This window comes from Ictidomys tridecemlineatus, chromosome 7, assembly GCF_052094955.1.
Source record: "Ictidomys tridecemlineatus isolate mIctTri1 chromosome 7, mIctTri1.hap1, whole genome shotgun sequence".
Taxonomy (NCBI): domain Eukaryota; kingdom Metazoa; phylum Chordata; class Mammalia; order Rodentia; family Sciuridae; genus Ictidomys; species Ictidomys tridecemlineatus.
Genome location: NC_135483.1, coordinates 130,970,092 through 130,990,164, shown reverse-complemented (window position 1 = coordinate 130,990,164; position 20,073 = coordinate 130,970,092). Strand labels below are relative to the sequence as shown.

The following is a 20,073-nucleotide window of genomic DNA, read 5'->3' as shown; positions in this document are numbered from 1 at the left end:
GATAGAATGCTGAATTCAAAAACCAGTACCACAAACACACACACACACACACACACACACACACACACACAAACACACAAAAAATAATTTGAATGATTTGAGAAACATTTGTTGGATGCATTTGAATAACAGCCCCAAATGATCCATAGTCAATCACTGACCAAATGTGTTCCTAATATACCTTTTGTCATTTGTTAAAAAGCAATTAGAGAACTGGGATTATGGCTAGTGGTATAGCACTTGCCTAGCATGTGTGAGGCATAGGTTCGATTCTCAGCACGATAAACAAAAATAAGTAAAATAAAGATATCATGTCTATCTACAACTAAAAGTATTTTTAAAAAAAGAAATTAGAGGGACTAGGGTTGTAGCTCAGTTGGTAGAGTGTTTGCCTAGCATGTGTGAGGCACTGGGTTTGATCCTCAGCACCACATAAAAATAAATGAAATAAAAATATTGTGTCTGTCTACAACTAAAAAACATATTAAAAACAGAAATTAGAGTTAAACAACTGTGTAATTTTATTTCGTATGCAAAAACATATACACATGTCATCATATATTGCTATGATGATACATAATAAATACATCAGTTAAATTGTTAATGAATATTGCAGATTAAAATATTAGGGAACATATCTTGAGGTAAAATCATAGGTTCATAGTATTAGTTCGTCTGGCTGTCTCTGACCTTCAAATGACAGTTTTAACCAGACCCATAATTATCTATTCTCTTACTTATAAAAGAAAATATTTTTCTTTCCAGAAATAGAAGTTTAAAATCTTCCTTGAAATTTATCTCTAGCATTTCCTTGGCCCTACCAACAATCAATGTTTCCGTATAGTATCGTAATTGTCTGTATTAACAATAAGTTTTTCTTCTTGCTTAGAATAGAAAACCACATTTCAGCATCTTTTCTCTGGAATTACAATTGAACATTAATCACCATACCTTAGCTTTTGTTGTTGTTGTACTGATGGTAAACCCAGAGCCTAGTGCATGGTAAGCACATGGCTCTACCACCATGCTATGCCCCACAGCCTAACACTTTAGCTTTTTAAAGTGGAATAATGCCAATTCCCTTAGCTTGCTTCAAAGACCTAAATTAGATCTTTTTATCTACGTTTCTATTCTTTGAATGCTCATCAGTTTCTCTACATTCTTTAAAAATGTGGTCCATAGCAGGAAATATTTTTCAAGTGGAAATATAAATAATACATGGTACAGAGGAGAAATTGTTCCTTGCCTAGTTAACATTATTTGTTTTTACCAACATTGTTGCCAAAAATGAACTTAATGTACCTAATCTTCCAGACATCATAGCTTGGTGCCATAGTACATTGTAGTGTGTCAGTTGTTTCCCCTCATGATCACATGACCAATTGGGAGCTTCCTCTCACTGCTGCTGTCTAGCATTTGTGGGAGACCATCATACCACTAGCCTGGGAAAAGATCAAAATTCAAAATTGAAGGAGCTGAATATGTAAAGTTAAAAAATCATAAGTCAAACCATTATAAGTCAAGGGCCAGCTATATTTCATTGAGTATTTATGAATGTTGATTGCATTTACTTCTTATAAGCATATATATATATGTACATATGTATTATATATATATAGTACTTATGTATATATGTACTATATATATAACATATATGACCATTGTTCTCATTTAAATTTTAGTTTATTTTTTCAGAATATTAACCACTCCAATTAATTTAATATAATTTGCAAATTGAGACAGTATAGATTTGGCTTTTTTGAATATACAGAAAATATGTTGATTTTATGGGTTCCAAGAGTCGTCTTTCCACCTTTTGTGGAAAGGCTTTGGAACAACTTGCATAGCAGTCTAAAAAGTATGACCATGAAGATATTTTCCTCAGATTATTAAAGAGAAAAACAAATGTATTTATTTTGTATCAAATGTCACCTAGAGAAAAAAATGAGAATAGTCAGAAAAGTTCTTTATTATTATTTGAAATTGTGGTCCTGGAAATCAAACCTAGGACCCCATGCATGTGAGGCAAATGCTGTACTACTGAACATTTTCCCACCCCTTTTAAAATTTATTTTAGGACAGGGATTTACTAAGTTGCCCAGGTTGACCTGAAACTTGTATTCCTTTTGCCTCATCTTCACTAGTAAGTGGGATTACAAGCAAGAGCCAATATGGCTGCTTTAGGGAAGTCTGTTAAAAGAAAGAGTGATAGGTACAGAAGTTAATCTGCCTTTAAGACATATTAATATGTCTTGCAAAGATATCTTAATTTAAGTGATATACGGTTAGGAAGCAGATAGCAGTTATTGAATTACTAAATGCTGGGTACAATGTTTTTGACACTTGCCATCTCTATTACTGAATCTTCAGAATTATCCCATTTTTACACTGAGAAGGCGGAGATTTAGAAATCTAGTTCAGTATGGTAGGGAATATTATTATTTTATAGTTCTTCAGTCTAAGTTGGTGCAATACCTTCCCTGTGGAGGCAACAGACTTTCTAGCCTCATTCACATAGGGTTGTCCTTGTGATCTTTCTCACCCCAATCCAGTGTGGATGGCAAAGAGAATGTGCTGAGTTGAGGTCTAAGAATTGTGCAGAGTCTCAGTCAGCCCTCATGTACTTCTGCCATCCATTAGGAAAAGACCATGTTCTAGGGAGCTGTCAGCTTAAAAAAAAAGGGACACATGGAACAATCATAAACCTGACTTGAGCCCATTGTGTTCAGGAGAACACTGCAGTATAACCACTACCAGATCAAAATAAATAATTGTTGTAAACCATTGAGATTTGGGAGTGGTTGTTTTGCAGCACTATTGCAGCAAAACCTGAACAATATCACAGAATTAGATGGTTAATAAAAGTCAATGAAGAGGATATAAAATTTGGAACAAATATTATATCTAGGAATTTGGAAGAGAAAATAAGGATTGCGCAAAAATGGTGTGGGGACCATTTATGTACGATGTGTCAAAAATGCATTCAACAAATTTTAAAAAACCTTGTTTTTAAAAAATGGTGTGGGGAAAATATGATTAAGTTTTTATACCTTAAAAAATAACTTTAGAGGCTCAGGCTGTAGCTCAGTGGAAGAGTGTTTACCTAGCATGTGTGAGGCACTAGGTTCAATCCTTAGCACTGCATAAAAATAAACAAATAAAATAAAATCATGCTGTCTATCTACAACTACCAAAAAATGGTTAAGATCCCCTGGGTCAATCCCCAGTACAAAAAACAAAAAAACAAAAAACAAAAAAAAAACCTCACCAATGATTACAGTTCCGGCAAAAGGGAAGGTATAAAACTGTATAGTTTTCTTTTTATAAATGTATGGTATAAATATTAATAAAATTAATTCTTAAATAATAAACTGAACTCCATTTATGGTCATTTTTTGTACTTTAAAAGAAAAGTAAAAATTTATGTTGTTGATCTTCATATAATAAAATACCTTTCAAAAATAATATTTATTTTTTTACAATGAGAATATATTTATAGTCAGAAATAATAGCAATAAAAGATTTTCTTATTTGAAAAGATACATGCAAGCAATATCTTCTGCAAATATGAGAAAAACTCTATAGGACTCAAAATAGGTCATATCTATTGTTTCTTCCTTGTCTAGGTTCTCATAAATTATTCATGGATTCTATCTATACTAATAATTATTTTTGTTCATTATTTCTTTGCATTCCTTTTCAGAAAATGACAGGAATTATATTCTGCAGTCATTTATATTATAGAATATTCCTCATAAAAACTATTTTTTAGGCCATGTTTACATGATTCAAAAAAGTTCACATAGATAAAAACAGTTACATTGACTAACCTTAACAGTAGTTCTACATAAACCAGAAATTTTAATGTGAACTTGAAATGCCAATTACTTTAGGATTTTTTTTAAGGTTAAAGTCCAGAAAATTGGCTGGGTTTGTGGCTCAGTGGTAGAGCGATTACCTAGCATGCATGAGGCACTGGGTTTGATCCCTGGCACCACATAAAAATAAAAACAAATAAAATAAAGGTATTGTGTCCATCTACAGCTAAAATATGTGTGTGTGTGTGTGTGTGTGTGTGTATTTTTTTTTTTAAAGTACAGAAAATTGCCAGGTGTGGTGCTGTACACCTGTAATTCCAGTTACTCTATAGACCGAGTCAGGAGAAGTTTGAGGTCAGCCTAGACTACTTAGTGAGACACTGTCTCAAAATAAATAATAAAAATATATGAGAGTATAGTTCAGTGGTAGAGTACATGCCCGGCATGTGTGAAGCTGTGGGTTCAATTCCCAGTCTTCCCACACTCTCTCAAAAAAAGGAAAACAAGAAATTAATGCCCAGAAAGTTGTTTTCAACTTCTTAGAAAAAAAACAACTAGAAAATAGTCTTCAAGGAGACCAGTTAACTTTACAAAAAAAAAAGCAATTATGTAATATGTATATATTATGTATGCTTATATTTCAGTATATTAAATTATATAGATACAGGTATATAAAATTTGAGATAAAGCAATGAACTACAGAACTTGTATAGAGACTCATAGGAAGACAATTCCAAAACTTTACTGAGGTACACAAAAATTTTTGAGACATACTACTGTAGGGGTAAATGATAATATTAAAAGGATGTCCCAATTCATTTGCAAATATAAGGAATAGCTGCTTTGAATTTCCATTGATTTTTGTGTGTGGTGCTTGGGATGCCCAGAGTGTGGCACTTATTTACATATATTAGGAGATCTGAGCAACATCCTTAGCCTCTTTCCAATTAATTTCTAAATTAGTGATGACATTAAATTTTTTAAATTGTGAAAATAAATCAGGCTTCTCATGAAAAATTCAGGCCATGAAGATTTACCTCTCTAGAGGTAAATCAAGTCAGCTTAAAGCTATGGTAAAATACACATAAAATGAAATTTACCATTTTAAACCATTTCTAAGTGTACAGTACAGTGTACTAAGTACTTTTGCATTGTTGTATAACTGTCACCACTATTCATCTCCAAAACATTTTCCATTTTGCAAAACTTTAAACTCAGCACTCTTTTACCCCAGCTCTGGCAACCACCATTTCACTTTCTGGCTCAATGAATTTGACTACTCCAAGTACCTCAAATGAGTGGAATCATATAGTATTTGACCTTTTGTGTGTCATTTGTTTTTAAAATATATTTTTGGGAAGATTTTTTTTAAAAAGAATTTTCCTTTCTAAAATTGTAATAATAATGCTTGTTCCTGGTAGAAAACCCAAAGAGCATAAAAAGACCCTTTAAAAGTTGCTCTTGCTGGGCTGGGGTTGTGGCTCAGTGACAGCGCTTGCCTCGCATATGTGAGGCACTGAGTTGGATCCTCAGCACCACATAAAAATAAATAAACAAAATAAAGATATTGTGCCCAAGTATAACCATGCCTTCATACCAAAAGTAATCATTGTTAATACATTTATGGCCTTTTTTTCCCCAGAAATTTTGCATGTATCTCTGAGGCACATACATGCACATGGGTATGCACACCCTCTGCTTTTTGTGACTTTTTTAATCTGTAAGAGAAATAATATTATACATACTGTTCTTCACTTAATATATCTTGGGCATTTTTCCATAGTAAAACATATGTTCTCAAGTGAATCTTTTTAGTTTAATGAAGTAATTCTGAACTATATGAAAGAACAGTCAAGAATAACAAAGAAATTTTTGAAAAAAACTGCTGAAGGTATAAGAGTATATAATTACAATATTGTGCTAAAGGTGGAAGAATAGAGAAATCAGTGAAGCAGAAATTAATCTCAAGAGTCGATCCTAGAACATGAAAGTTTTGAGCTGGATTCAGGAGTCTTTAAATCAGTAAGAAAAAATATGTAATTCAATGAAGATGCATGGATAATTGCTTAATGATGGAAAAAAATCATAGATCCAAATAAATGGCAGATTTATTAAAACATTAAATGTATAAAACAAAAACAAAAAAAGCAGTCATCAAATATGTAGGAGAAAATATATCAGTGAATATTTATATGAAATTTTGAGAGGAAAGTCCTTTAAGTGTACAAGCAAAGGTAGAAATTTTAATGAAAACACTTGAGAAACTGATGATTTAAAAAAATGCTCTCTCTAATAAGCAGATGCTAACACACAATAAGGGGGATGGAGGGAAGATTAGAAGTTCATTGGATTTAGATGAATGAGGGGAAGGGAAGATGGATGGGAATAGGAAGGACAGTAGAATGAATCAGACACAATTTTTCCTATGGTTATATATGAATATACAACCAGTGTTAACTTGGTTAACACATCTTGTATAACTATCTAAGAATGGGAAATTATACTCCATGTATATATAATATATCAAAATACACTCTACTGTCATGTATATCTAAAAGAACAAATAAAAAATGATAATAGAAAGATAGCAAATTATAATAAAGATTACACTGGAAAAATATTTGTATAGTACAGTGTTACTATCCTTATTATATGAAAAACTTTTACAAGTTAATTAAAAAATACAAACAACCCAATAGAAAAAAGTGGATGATATATAGGAATAAGCAAGCTAAAAAGCAATAGCACAAATGGGAAATAAACATTAAATATTTAAAGTTTTCAAATAAGAAAAAGTAACAAAAAGTAAAAGAATAACTTTTAATACATCAAATTGGAGAAGGTTAAAAGCCTGGTAACACTGAGTGTTGGTGAAGATAAATGGACTTTCTCATTCATTTCCATTTTTAGAAGATACATTGGTTTATGTACCAAAACTTGTGAGAAGTTTTTGACCTTGAAGTTATCCTTTTAGAAATTTATCTAGAAGAGATAATTATAGATGTATGCAAATATGTGTCTGCAGAAATGCTCATCATAACATTCTAATGCAGAAAAATTAGAAAACACCAAAAAATAGGATCAGAGAATTCATTAAATAGGTAAACTTTGGAGCATCTATATTATAAAATAATATTCAGTTGTTCAAAATAACTTTGTTCTAAAATATTTAATGACATGGGAAAATATGTTATACTTTAAGTGACAATGAGTAATGTTGCAATTCTAATTATTTTATGATGTACTAATATATAGAAAATGTGCAGTAATGGACTGGGGGATGTAGCTCAGTGAAGAAAAAAAGAAAATGTGTTATCAGAGTATATGCTCTAAAAGATTAACAGTGGTAGTTGTGCATGGTCCCACATGCCTGTAATCCAAACTACTTGGAAGGCTGAGATAGGAGGATTACTTTTTTGAGGCTTGACTGTCTCTCAAAATAGAAAATAAAATGGAAGTTGTAGCTTAGTAGTAAAGGAATACTAGGATCTAGCTCTAGTATTAGGTAGTGGTGGTGGTGGTGGGGAATGATTGACGTAGCTATTATAGGATTATGGGTGACTTTTGTTTTATTATAACTGTTTTTATTATTTTTTAAATTTTAACTAGTACATAAAAATTATACATATTTATGGGGTGCCATGTGATGTTTTGATATATTTTATTAGTTATTTCCATAATTTCCACAAGAACATGTATTACTTTAGTAATTAGAAATAATATTATAAAATTAAAATATTTTAAAATGTTTATGATACAGACATTGATATTTATATTTTTACTCAAGTGATTGGTTGCTTTCCATTATTTGGCAAAGTCCCAGGAAAACTTCTAAGCATTTTATTTAAAAAATTAATCAAAATAATCATTAGACTAAAATTATGTTGATTTCGCAAAAATAGCAATTTTTATTAAAGTCACAAGCTAAACTGTGTGATATTTTCATTTTAAAAATGAGACAAATTTTTTTCATTAAAAATTTAATTATCGGGCTGGGGTTATGGCTCAGTGGTAGAGCACTTGCCTAGCATGTGTGAGGCATTGGGTTCGATTGTCAGCACCACATAAAAATAAATAAATAATAAATAAATGTCCATCAATGACTAGATTTTTTTAAAAAAAGTTTAATTATCATTATATGTCTTTATGTAAGGATTAAGTGAACCCCTTCCACTAAATTATAGTAGGTTATCTAACTTCATTTCCTAAGTAATAGGAACACAAAGAAGTATAATTTTGCAATTTAATATTCAGCAACATATCTTTTTTTAAGATAAAAATCTAAATCTTTGTGGGCTGGGTTTGTAGCTCAGTTTTGTTTGAGGCACTGGGTTTGATCCTCAGCAACACATAAAAATAAAGGTATTTAATAAAATCTAAATCTTTGTCCACATTATTACCCTAAAGATAGGGAATAAGCCATATCATAAAATATGGCAAATAATTTTCTAGGAAAAGTCTTCATTTTGTATTTCTAGAAATGCTGTCTTGATTTGGTGTTAAGACATATGTATATCATATGTAAAAAAAATTCTGAAGATAAAAATAAAATTAATGTAAACTTAATGAAATATTGAAATTGTTAAGTGCAAAAAAACTCATTAAAACTACCCCCTTTTATTTATATATCTCATTCATTTCCAATTTATAATAGCAAAATGATTTTTGTACAATTTTCAAATGATTAATAGAAAGTTTTATTTGTAAACTCTTAAGTAACAAGTATTGTACATAATCTTCTCTTTGGAATCTGATTTTAGGCACAACTAACAACCTCTATGACATGTAAATAGAGATAAATTCCAAACAGCTGAAATGAGAAGTGTAACTCATTTCTTTAACCAAGGCACATAACACACCAATGCAGTCTCCATCTCACACCAGGTGCTGTTCCCAAAGGAGAAAACACTGCCCTCCAGTGGTCTTTGATGAGGAAATGAAAATAGTTTCAGGTACCATGATTGTGGCATTTATATGAAACATGGTGTATTTATCTAGTCTTGTTTCTGGCTATATTCTCAAGCTGAAACGTATGTCTACAACTGAGCATACGGACAAAATTTCCAAAACTAATTCTAATATGTATGTAGTTACTTCAGTTAGACAGAAATCTTAACTAGGAGAATTGATTCTGACTTTTTGACCCTAAAAGCTGACCACTTATTTGACTATCACAATTGGATTATGCTAGCCCCCTATAGTTTCGCACTTCCCAGATAAGGAATAAGAGATTTCATCTCTATGTTTCCCTTGTTGGCCAATTTTTTAGCTAAAAGACATTTAAAATTGTACAGCAGGCAGAACCCCAGGGGACTGAACAGTGTTCCAACATCTTTAAAGACTTCCCATCACTTGAAAAACCAAATTCTTCCTCCTGTTTCTTAAACTAACCAAAGTAGGCAAAAGCAATTTAAAAAAGTCTTTGTGTCTAGCATTGGAACTTTCTCATATTTCACACCATTATATAAATGTCACTCTAACCTATATGTATCACAAATGCTACGCTAAATTAGGGCCAAATTTGCAACCTAGTTTAACTGGGTTTCCTCTTTTTGCAAATGCAGTTTTTGTGTCTGCATTTAGCAATGCATACAAAACTGTCCGTGTAGCTAACTGCTTCGAATTGCTAAATTTGAGGATGGATGTGTAGATCGCCGTCTTTATGCATGTGCCAAAGCAATGCTGTTACTAGTCATATAAAAACTTCCTAATCAAATGGACCTTGACTATGTTGCTAAATTCTTGGACCATTTCATTGGCTCTTTTAGATTTAGTAAAGGAAAAGTGGAATTTTGAGAGGGGAAAGAGATAGTGTTCAAAACTCCTCTATTCCTTTATTTTTCAGTCTCCAGAGTAGAACTGCATTGCATAAGACCATGGACTTTGGAGTTCCACTGCTCTAGAGGCTCATCCATTTCTAACTATATGGCTTAAACTTAGCACCATTTTTTTGAACACAAAGTTGAAAATAGTAATGTTGGTCTCATAGGTGGTTATCACAATCAAACAAGGGAATGTTTGTGAAGGGTCTAACACAGAGAAAAGACTTAACCAAAAAATTATTTTTATTCTCTCACTCTCATTTCTTAAACTTTTAATCCAATGGCCATAAAATTTCCTGTAGGCATGATTTTCTAAAATTAACCTTCCTTTATCATATTAAATAATGGCTCCTCATGTACTTTGTGCTAAAAGAAAATATTTTAACATCTTATCACTCATATATAGCACCTTTAAGTAAGAATCAAGTTTTTCTTTTTTCCACTCACATATAAGATAGAATCTTTTATATATTCACCTGTATTCACAAAGCACTTCTGAATTTTTAAATGACAAACATAAAAATTGTTATCATTACAAAGGTAGTGTAGGAACTAGACATATTTGGATATACATGGTGAATTATAAAGTTTCTGGACTTGAGAGTACACAGTATACAGTTCCACTCACATCTGTTCTGGTTAACACAACTTAGCAAATATATATTGCAGAAAGAAAAATTGTTTTCTTTAATTCACTATTCTTTGATTTGGCTTTCTCTCTCTCTCTCTTTTTTTTTTTTTTTTGAATGTGTGTGATGGGGGGATGTGGGTGTGTGGTGTTGGGGATCAAACCCAGGGCCTCACAAGTTAAATAAGTACTTTCCCACTGAGCTACATCACCAACCCCTCACTATCCTTCCAGAGACCTTCAATAATGGAAATATGACTCACAAACACATTTTTAAAAGACACATCCTCTTCTCACTAGCTGTGGTAATGAGTTTTTACTAAGCCATGATCCCGTTTCTTCATCTCCTCCCTGTATATATCCATGGCATTATAAAGCATGTTTTTTTTTTTTCCTAGATCAGTTCATTGAGTATTGTCTTCACTGACCATGACTTCTCAACAATAATGTGATTACAATATTTTATGCCAGACAACACAGAATCTTTGATTACTCAAAATAATCCTTACAATGCTGAGTCAAACTGTTCACGATTTAAAACAGTAACATAGATTGATGAGAATGCAACAATGATTTGATGGACAAATTTTTATCAAACTTAGAAAATTTTACATGAAAAATTTAAAGTAACATTTAAAGATAAAAAAGTATATCCAATTAGACACTGCAATAGTGAATACATGCTACATTGAAGCCTGTGTAAAGGCATTATCTATGTATCAATAAATGCAAAGAAGGCTGTGGGTACAGCTCAGTGGCAGAGCCCATGCTTAGCATGTGTGAAGCTCTGGGTTCAATCCCAGCCTCCCTCCCTCTGCTATAGCTAATCTAAATTAATGTCAAAATTTGACAATTAAACATATGAATTTATGATAAACATTCTGAATTTTAAAAATGCATCATATTTGTAACAGGACCAAAATAATCTAAAGTCAGAACACTTTTTTTCTGGGTATAATTATATTATTATAATTCTCTACCTTGACAGATGACAATTTTAGAATACTTTAAATACAATTTCTACTATATGCACTAAAAAAAAATGTAACAGATAGACAACTCACCATAGTATAAGTAACACATTCAAATTTAGTAATTTATTTTCCAGGTGGAAACCAGGCTTCTTGGAAGACTTCAGACTATGCCAAATGGTCTGATTTCACCATAGAGGTAGGCACTAGATGACTAAATTTACTTCTGTGTAATTTTTGTTAACTACATTTTACATGCAAATGTCTATACAACCATGTTAATGAAGTTATAGAGAAAGAAAGTTGGCATTCCCATTTTTCTGTTTTATTCAAAAGCAACTTTTCAATTGACTTGCTCTATCTTTTAAAACCATTCTTCATTTAATCATAAGAAAATGGAAAAAGTCTAACAATGCATTCAAGTTGTATTACAAATCAAGAAAAATAATTCTTATGAATAAAATTTAGACTTGACATTTTTCTTTCCATACTTTTATAGTATTGAGGACACAGAATGCTTCTATTGGAATTAGACCAAAAAAGATTTTTTTTTGTTAATCATAAATATTTTGAAAATTGCAAACTACTGATCCAGAATTGTTTATTTAGAGAAATTTGTTTCCATCTTATGAAGGGTCTCAAAATTTTCTGCACTCAAATTTAATTGGCTGCTTAATTGACCAGTTATCCAAAAATCTTTTTTTCCAAGGAATATAAACAAATATATTTGAATTCTATATGGGTGTATTTCCTATAAAACTGTCGATATCTAAGATTCAAAGTCAATATTGGCAATAAGATGTACAGTATCCTTTTAATTGGAACATTAATGGTCAAAAACTTAGCTTATAAGAGAGGTGTCCCTAAGGTATAAGAAAAAGAATGTTTTTTTTTTTTTTTTTAAATAACAGGTGTGGATACAATCTCACCCTGTAACACCCAGAAGAATAAGGAAAAATAAAACCTCCTCCACCCTCACATATTAGAGAGAAGATCCTGACCCAATTCCAAACTCCTACAACTTGGAGATGTCTGTAAAATCCTCAATACCAAGGTTTCAGAAACCTGCCACATCATAGGAACAGGGAGACCTTCAATCATGGAAATATGACTATTAAGATTTCACAGATAATCTGAAACATTTGCTAGTCACCCCACCCCCATGTTAGAAGAAGGAAAAGGGAGTGAGAGAGGAAGACTCAAATCACTGGGGAAAGCCTCCTGTGAGCACTCCAGGTCCTTCTTGGTACTTAGGTGGTTGACGTATTCCTAGTCACAAGTACTGTTATGTCAGAGAAAACAATGTAGTGTGTGTGTGTGTGTGTGTGTGTGTGTGCGCGCGCGTGTGTGTATGTGTGTGAGGGGGGGTTGGGGTGGAGTGGGGGACCAAGATGTTAAGAAATTTAACAAATTCATATGATTTTTTTTTTAAATTTGAGAGTGTTATGTTTATACATGCTGGGCAACACAAACCATAAACCTTGCTGCATTTCTGCAAACTGCTTCGTGAAGCATACAAATGGCATTCCTGTCAATGGGAGGAAAAGACAGACAGAAATCAAGACAGAGACAAGCAGCACCCCAGGATGTAGAGTTTGTTCCCATTGCAAGCTGTAGTGGAAGGAGATGATGACACCCAGAACAAAATGTCTTTTTCACGAGGACGCGGAAGCTTTTGCTTTGTGATCTCTGTGTACAGAAAGAATGATGGATGAAAATGACTTAATTTCCTCCTTTTCTCTTAATCAAAATATAAGGTCTTTTTGGTGATTTTTAAATTACTTCTTATAGAGCCCATTGTTGTGTTCCATGAAACAGACAAAACTCAGCAAGACAACAAAGACCTGATCTACAGAAGAGAAGGTAATAAAGAGCAAGTCCTCTCCAGAGGGTAATTAATCCTTAGTCATTCATCTTAGAAGTCCCAGTTGCAGTGAAGGTTAATGTTCAGGTAGCTTCTTTCTATTTTCTTTAAAAATTTTTTAAACATTTTTTTCAGAATGTTATACTATTAATTGCCAATTTGCATATGTGTGCAGCTGCTGTTTTGGCTCTGAACTCAATCCGATAAGCTTGCTGGAGGTATCGCAGAGCACTTGGCAGCTTTCCTATTTGAAAAGAAAGCCTCTCCCCACCACAGAACAGCTGATCGTCTATCAGCGATAGACCCTGATGGCGTGAATTACAATTACACTACTTTTCACACTAAATCTGGGTGATAGCTACTTGGAAAGAAGTTTCATCATTTTTTACCACAAACTGGAAAAAGAATTACATGGTCATGCTGTGCTTTTAAAGGCAGTTTGGTTCACTTTTGTCTATTTAACACCTAATTCCAAGAAGTCCATAGGCATCCAGAGATCTGAATGGCGCGTAATGAATTCACTGTTTAGATTGAAGATTTTTAAAATCTACCTCAAATTACATTTATTAACAAGGCGACCAGGAAGTGTTAAAGTTGTTAGACGCTTCATTTATTAAATAATTTGTGGGTATTTTCAGTTGTCATATCTAGAGTCATGGGGTTTGCTTATTTTTTTTAATTAGCAATCCAAAACAATGCTACTGCAATTTAACAATTCATCACATAATCTTGGGCTCTTCAGTTCAGCTGTTAATGTTAGATAATTCAGATTGTTATTTTGATCTGTTTATAAATGATTTAGGTTGCATTGTGCTGTGAAGAGCACAGCAGCAGCCCAAGCAGATCTTCCTCATCTTTCTTGCATTGCCAAGGACAGCTGAGGGTCCTTCCAGAGAATGTATTTGGGAAGTTAAGTTTAGCAAGTGATGGTAGCAGGGGACACTCATGATAACTGGATTTATTTTCATCTATTAGCTTACTTAGTTATTAATTTCCATTTCCTGTCAGTTTGGAAAATTGAGTGAGGACCTCTTTACCGAAGTCTATTTTATTAGAATCTGATACCTCTTTAATTTTCTGGGAGTTTAGAAATTACTGTCTTTCCTCTTCAAGAATCAGCCAACATCAGAAAATGTAAGACTCCTAAACATTCTCTTTCTTCTCAATCTTCCCTCATCTCTTCTCCCTCCCATCTGGACATTCAAATCCATTTGGTAAAAAATAATAATAATAATAATGATAGAATAAGTTAAACCCACCTCAAGCAGCAGAAGTGAAACACACTAATCCTGATGTAGTTAACCTAAGAGAAAAATAGATTTTGTTTTCCTTTTTTTAGTCACTAGCTTTATTAGATTTCTCACTCTCACAGATTATCCGAAGACTACCCATTGATTGATCGCCCGTAGAGCTGCATTTGGTGTAAAGAAAAAACTCACAGCTTTATTGGCTCCCAGGAGACAAAACAAACAGAACAAGATATTCATATTAATGCAAACAATGCAACAAATGAGGGGAAGAATCGCCGGGCTCAAGCGAGGCTCAGGCGGCCGCAGCAGGGCCAGGAAAGGCCTGGGCACCTCCAGCCCCTGAGCTGAGGTTTCCTGCCTCCTCCGACCCTGGAGCCAGGAGCCATTGGTGCTCTGGGCCTTTGGCTGGCCATGCAGGCCCCAAAGGCCCAGGCGCACCTCCTCTGCCTTGCAGGCCTTGCAGGGCAGCAGAGCAGACAGAAGAGAGAGGAGGAAGCCTTCAGTCCTGGACCTCAGGGAAAGGCCTGCAGTGGCCCTCCACTGTGCACTGCAGAACAGAATGGAAAGGAACTTAAGTGTCCTTCTTGCCTTCTCCATTCCCTTTCCATAGGCCTCTAGGGGCCCCATTCCCCAATCTCAGTTCCACTGACCACTGGATCAGAGGAGAGAGGCAAGAATTCTAAGGTGTACCTGCAAAACTACCTGAGGCAGCATGGAAGCAGAGGCCAGAAAGATGCCAGGAAATCTGGAAGCGTCGTGATATTCATCCTCTCTTATTTAAAAGCTCCATCATGCAGGAGACGATGTAAAAACACAATTACACACAACACCAAACTTTACATGAACAAAAGTGTGAGGAGTGGTATGGACAGCAAATGCTGAGAGATACTTAAGAGGTCCTGAGACATTGCCTGTGGAATGAGAAAGGAAGAACAGTTTTCAGCCAGAAAAAAAAAAAAAAAGATATTAATTCCACACCTAACTACTTCCCAACCCCCAAACTAGGGAAGAATCTGTTAAGAACTCGATTTCATATCTTTACAGTCAATGTGATGTTAAAAATAGGGCTGCCAAATATTGCATGGGGCATATTTGTACTAAAAAAATTATTTGTTGTTTATCTGAATTTCAAATTAACCCGGCGTCCTGTGTTTTTATTAGATAAATCTCTGATTCTAACTTAAGAATACTTTTTTTGAAGAAATTATGTAAGAAAAAAGACTCATTCAGTACATTTTTATGCCTTAAAAAAGAAAACGAGTTTCCTCCATAGCATATTTCCCCAAGCACATTATGCGGTGGAAGAGGAAGAAATGAGTGACGCTACTTGGAAATGTCCTCATCTTTAGCAGGAAGTACAGCGTCATTGGTGCCTCTTCTTAAAGAAATGAACCAGGATTCATTCCCTAAGTTTAGCTCACTAGGTCTCACCTATGGAAGGGTTCCCTTTTCTCCCCTTCCTGGCCAGTAGAGGGTATCATACTTAGCATGTCTGCAAGCAGTTATCATGGTACCCATGTATCATTGTTAAATCTTTAGAGCCACTTTACTGGTTAGTCTTTAGTTTATTCTGAAAGAAAGTCAGAACTTAAAAACATTAAAGATGGAAGGGTCAAGAAAAATCTGCAAAGTTTTTAAGCCAGAAACAAATCTCATTCAAAGTCTCCAAGATTCTAAAAGAAAAGGTTGACAAGATGCCAATGGTAAAACCTCAAGAAAAAAGCAGTACAAAATTGAGGACATTTCAAGTGTGTGTGTCTCTTTGTGTATTGAAGTTTGTGTGTATGTAGGGGAAAAGGGGAACTCACAAAGTTGCTTTTTATGCAGGAAGCCTGCTGATTGTATTTCATCCCCAATCCCAGTTAGAGAGATTTTTCAAGCAAGCTTTATCACTCTTCTGGATACTGTGAATTTCTAGTAAGATAGTCTGCCTTTTATATATATAATTTTTAGCTGTTGATGGACCTTTATATTTTAATCATTTATGTATATGCAATGCTGAGAATCCAACCCAGTGCCTCACACATGCAAGGCAAGCAACTGAGCCACAACCCCAGCCCCAAGATAGTCTGCCTTTTATACACACACACACACACACACACACACACACACACACACATATACTTTTTTATACTTAAAAATATATTTTTTTCAATTGTAGTTGGACATAATATCTATCTAGCTTTTTATTTATTTATTTTTAATGTGGTGCTGAGGATCAAATCCAGGGCCTCATATGTGCTAGGCAAGTGCTCTACCACTGAGCCACAACCCCAGCCCAACAGGCTGCCTTTTAAGCCAATTGCCTGAAGAGTACAAATGCACCCATACAGGATGCCCCTTTATCACTGACACTTAGTGTTGTTTAATAACTGCAAATGGAAAAATTATTTGTCTTAATGAGAGCAGTTTCAGAGTTGAATCACCAACATGGAAGGAAGATAATCTAAGGCTAATACCTCTTCCTCAGCTGCAAGCCCATCTCAGATAGGGGAAGGCCAATTCTGGAGCCAAATGCAATGTTTAGTTTGGTTTAGAGAATTTTTTTTTTTTTTAAAAATCAAGATCAATAGTTTTAGAAAATATATATGTTTACTTTCAGTCTATACTGGTTTGAGTTTTTTCTTTAACAAATGCTAACCTTCAGTTTAAAATCTGAACTATCAAAAAGTTAGCATTGTGGTTTGGAGGATTAGGGTGCTGTGTAACTACTTTAGAGGTACAAATTCTTTTTATCTTCTCTTTTATCTTATTTTGTGTCTCCATCTACAAATATATATACCAATACTTGCTATTCCTTTATCTGAGCAGGCCTGAGAAAATGTCAACACTCAATGATTAAGGTGGTTTTTCCTCCCAAAAGATATGCCCCAGGACCCTTGTAAGGGTGGTGATAAACTGGCAATTGCTGAATAGTAAATCCCACTGAATTGTCAGGTAAGGTCAGACTCCCTATTTACTCTATGATTTAGTATAATGTTTTCTTTGTGTTAATAGACTTTGGATTTGATTTAAGTTTCTGACAAAGTCAGGGGGAAAGTTGACAGTTTTGAAGTTGAGGGATCATAGAAGAAACAGTAGATTGAAGGTCATGGGAGTCTGAGTTGAATTCCAACCATTTGAGTAGGTTTGAGAGACTCATTCCTTCTCTTTTTCTTTAGTTTTTAATTTGTCCTCACAAAAAGAAAATTGAATTAAGGCATCTTGGAGACTTTGGGTTTTTTTTTTTAATAAAAAAACAACAACTATTTTTTGATTTAATTAATAAGTGGTAACCCATCTTTTATACTCTTGTTCCAAAGAATATCAGCAAGACAGTTTTTGAATGTATTCATGGTAAAGTCCTAAACAGCAAAGGGCACATGGGCACATTTCAAGTTATCCAGGCATCCTAGATTTCAAGGGACCCTTCAAACCTTGGTTAAAAATGGAGGGATTTTTTGATCAGATGCAGATTCTCTGGAGAGATGTGATGAACAGCCCTGTACAAAGGACAGGTGGTAACATGTTTAAGAATTTACTTCAGTCCTATTTGAGGATTTTGGCCTCAGAGAGAAGATTGCAATAAAATGAAAGCTAAAGTACAAAGCACCATTATTTAAAATATTCTAGCACTTGCACACTAAGTGTAGTAATTCATCCATGAGGAGCTCTGATGCTGGAGGAAGTTGGCAATACAGTTGTAGCTGATTCTAGAAATGATCTCAGAAACTTGCTTCTTTATACTTGATCAGCGATATGAGGTGATGTTCCTTTTGATTTGAGGCTCTTCTTGAACTGTAAGCTCCAACAATCTTTCGCTAAACAGACTTCATTCACATTCTGAATCTGGTTTTTGTCTCACACATATTAAATTTTACAAAACAGAAAGAAACAATAGAGCTTATTAGGAAAAACTTGTTTTGAATAGCAAATTAAGCATAATGGAATAGGAACATGTTTTAGCACAGTAGCCCCCTCCCCTTTCTTTTTTACCAATTGAACATTTACATCTTTTTCAGTACTGTGATTTTCCCCTTAAGTCTTAAGCTGGCACCACACACTTTCAACAAATAAGACTTACATCATTTGTATCTACTGAGAGAAATCATTGTAATTCTGTGGATTCCAAATGCACAGCCTTCTGAAAGAGTTTTAGGCAGTCACCCCTAAAGTGCATTAATCAAATCATTGTGGTGTACTAAGAATCCAAAGAACTACCTAATTTCAATGATTGTATATCAGCTGTCAGTTCTGAGTGGTTTCAAATTAAGCTCTATTCTCTGAGATTAGAAACCTGTAAATTCAGAGGTACACCTGACTTACATGGTTTGTTATTAAGAGATATGCCCCAGGTGGAGGCATCTTCCAAGCCAATATATTTTCTTTATAACTGGTGTCAAATTGATGTATATATTAAAAAATCTTGGAAAATGATCTCAAAAAGGAAGTAACAGCCCAATGAGCCATATGTTCAGGGAACCTAACAGGTTTCCATTGGGACCAAATTTCACTTCACCTTTTTGTCCTTATGTGCAAATAAAAACTTATCTGTAAATATACCATTAAAACAGCCAGGCAAATTTGTGAGGTCTACAGACAGAGAAGAAATTACACTGAGCCCATAAAAACCAAGTTGTGGGAAGCTGAAGTATTTTATTAGGTATTATAAATATACAACACAAGATTGAGTTGAAGTAAATTTATTTGAGCTCCTTAGGTTCACAGTTTCAGATACATTGCTTCAGTAGAACTGGTTAATGAAGAAAAGATTGATGAATAGTTAATAAATTGCTTAATTTTGATGTTCATGGGGCACCTGAATCTCAAATTTATATTAATACACATAAAGTTAATTTTTCCTGCTGTTAGGTTGCTATTTTAACAGATTCAGACACTAGGGAATTTTCCAAGTGCCAGCTAATACTCAAGCACAGGATTCCCTCTGTGCACTTGTGTAGTTTTTCATATGAATAGGACCAGTGATGTCAATATAAAAATGCCAAAATGCACTCATCATTTTTATCTTATATTTGTATACTTTTATTTTGAAATATTACCAGTAGAGGAGCAGAGAGAATACTATAAATGAAACCTTTGTGTATGTATGCCTGAGCTTTATCAAACCTTCACATTTGATTTTAAAAAATGAGCAATTATGTGTGTAAAATTATGCAAAGGTAAAAGTCAGCAGAAAATAAAATTATACTACATAGATTATCTTTCAGCCACTTTCAATTTCCATCTATGGTTAGAGGGAAGGAGGTTTTATGATGTAAATTTCTGCACCTGGTTTGCTAAATAGCACTGAGCACATTAGAAGAAACTACACTCTCATTTGGTCCAAATTCGAAACCCTTCTGTAATCCACTCAAGTCCTAAGAACATCAATGTTTTTAAATATCTAAATTTGTAATAGTAAAATTATTGTAATGGTAGAAATAAAAATGTATTTTAAGTTCAACTATCAGCCTTTACGCTAAAAAATGTAGAGGAAGTTATATGAAAACCGAGGTCCTGGGCTGGCCTGCCTCAACAGGTTTGTAAAATCTTTTTCAGCGTGGACTCAGATTTTGGTGGATTCTTTGTCAAGGGACAGCCATGGTGCTTCCGTTGTGACCATTTTTCTACCCGACAGGGAATGGTGCTGTCTGAAATGTCTGGTCCCAATCGCCGCACGGTGTATGCGGCAAGGGATAGGTTGGCCCGCTTCTCTAAAGGCTTTTCTCTCAACAGCGAGT

The 20,073-nt window shown here is 34.0% G+C and overlaps 1 protein-coding gene across 12 annotated transcripts in view; it reads left to right on the top strand.

The window, feature by feature from the left end:
• LOC144365550 (uncharacterized) overlaps positions 1-20,073 on the top strand; it is a 195,485-nt gene that overhangs the window by 41,091 nt on the left and 134,321 nt on the right. For 4 of the 12 annotated variants that reach the window (XM_078017486.1, XM_078017488.1, XM_078017492.1 and 1 more), the window contains exon 2: positions 11,377-11,438. The exons of 3 other annotated variants lie outside the window; for them this stretch is intronic. In XM_078017486.1, the coding sequence (XP_077873612.1) occupies positions 11,377-11,436 (60 nt within the window). In that variant the 3' untranslated portion in view covers positions 11,437-11,438. 5 more of the 12 variants (XM_078017487.1, XM_078017485.1, XM_078017491.1 and 2 more) reach the window with 5 other exon arrangements.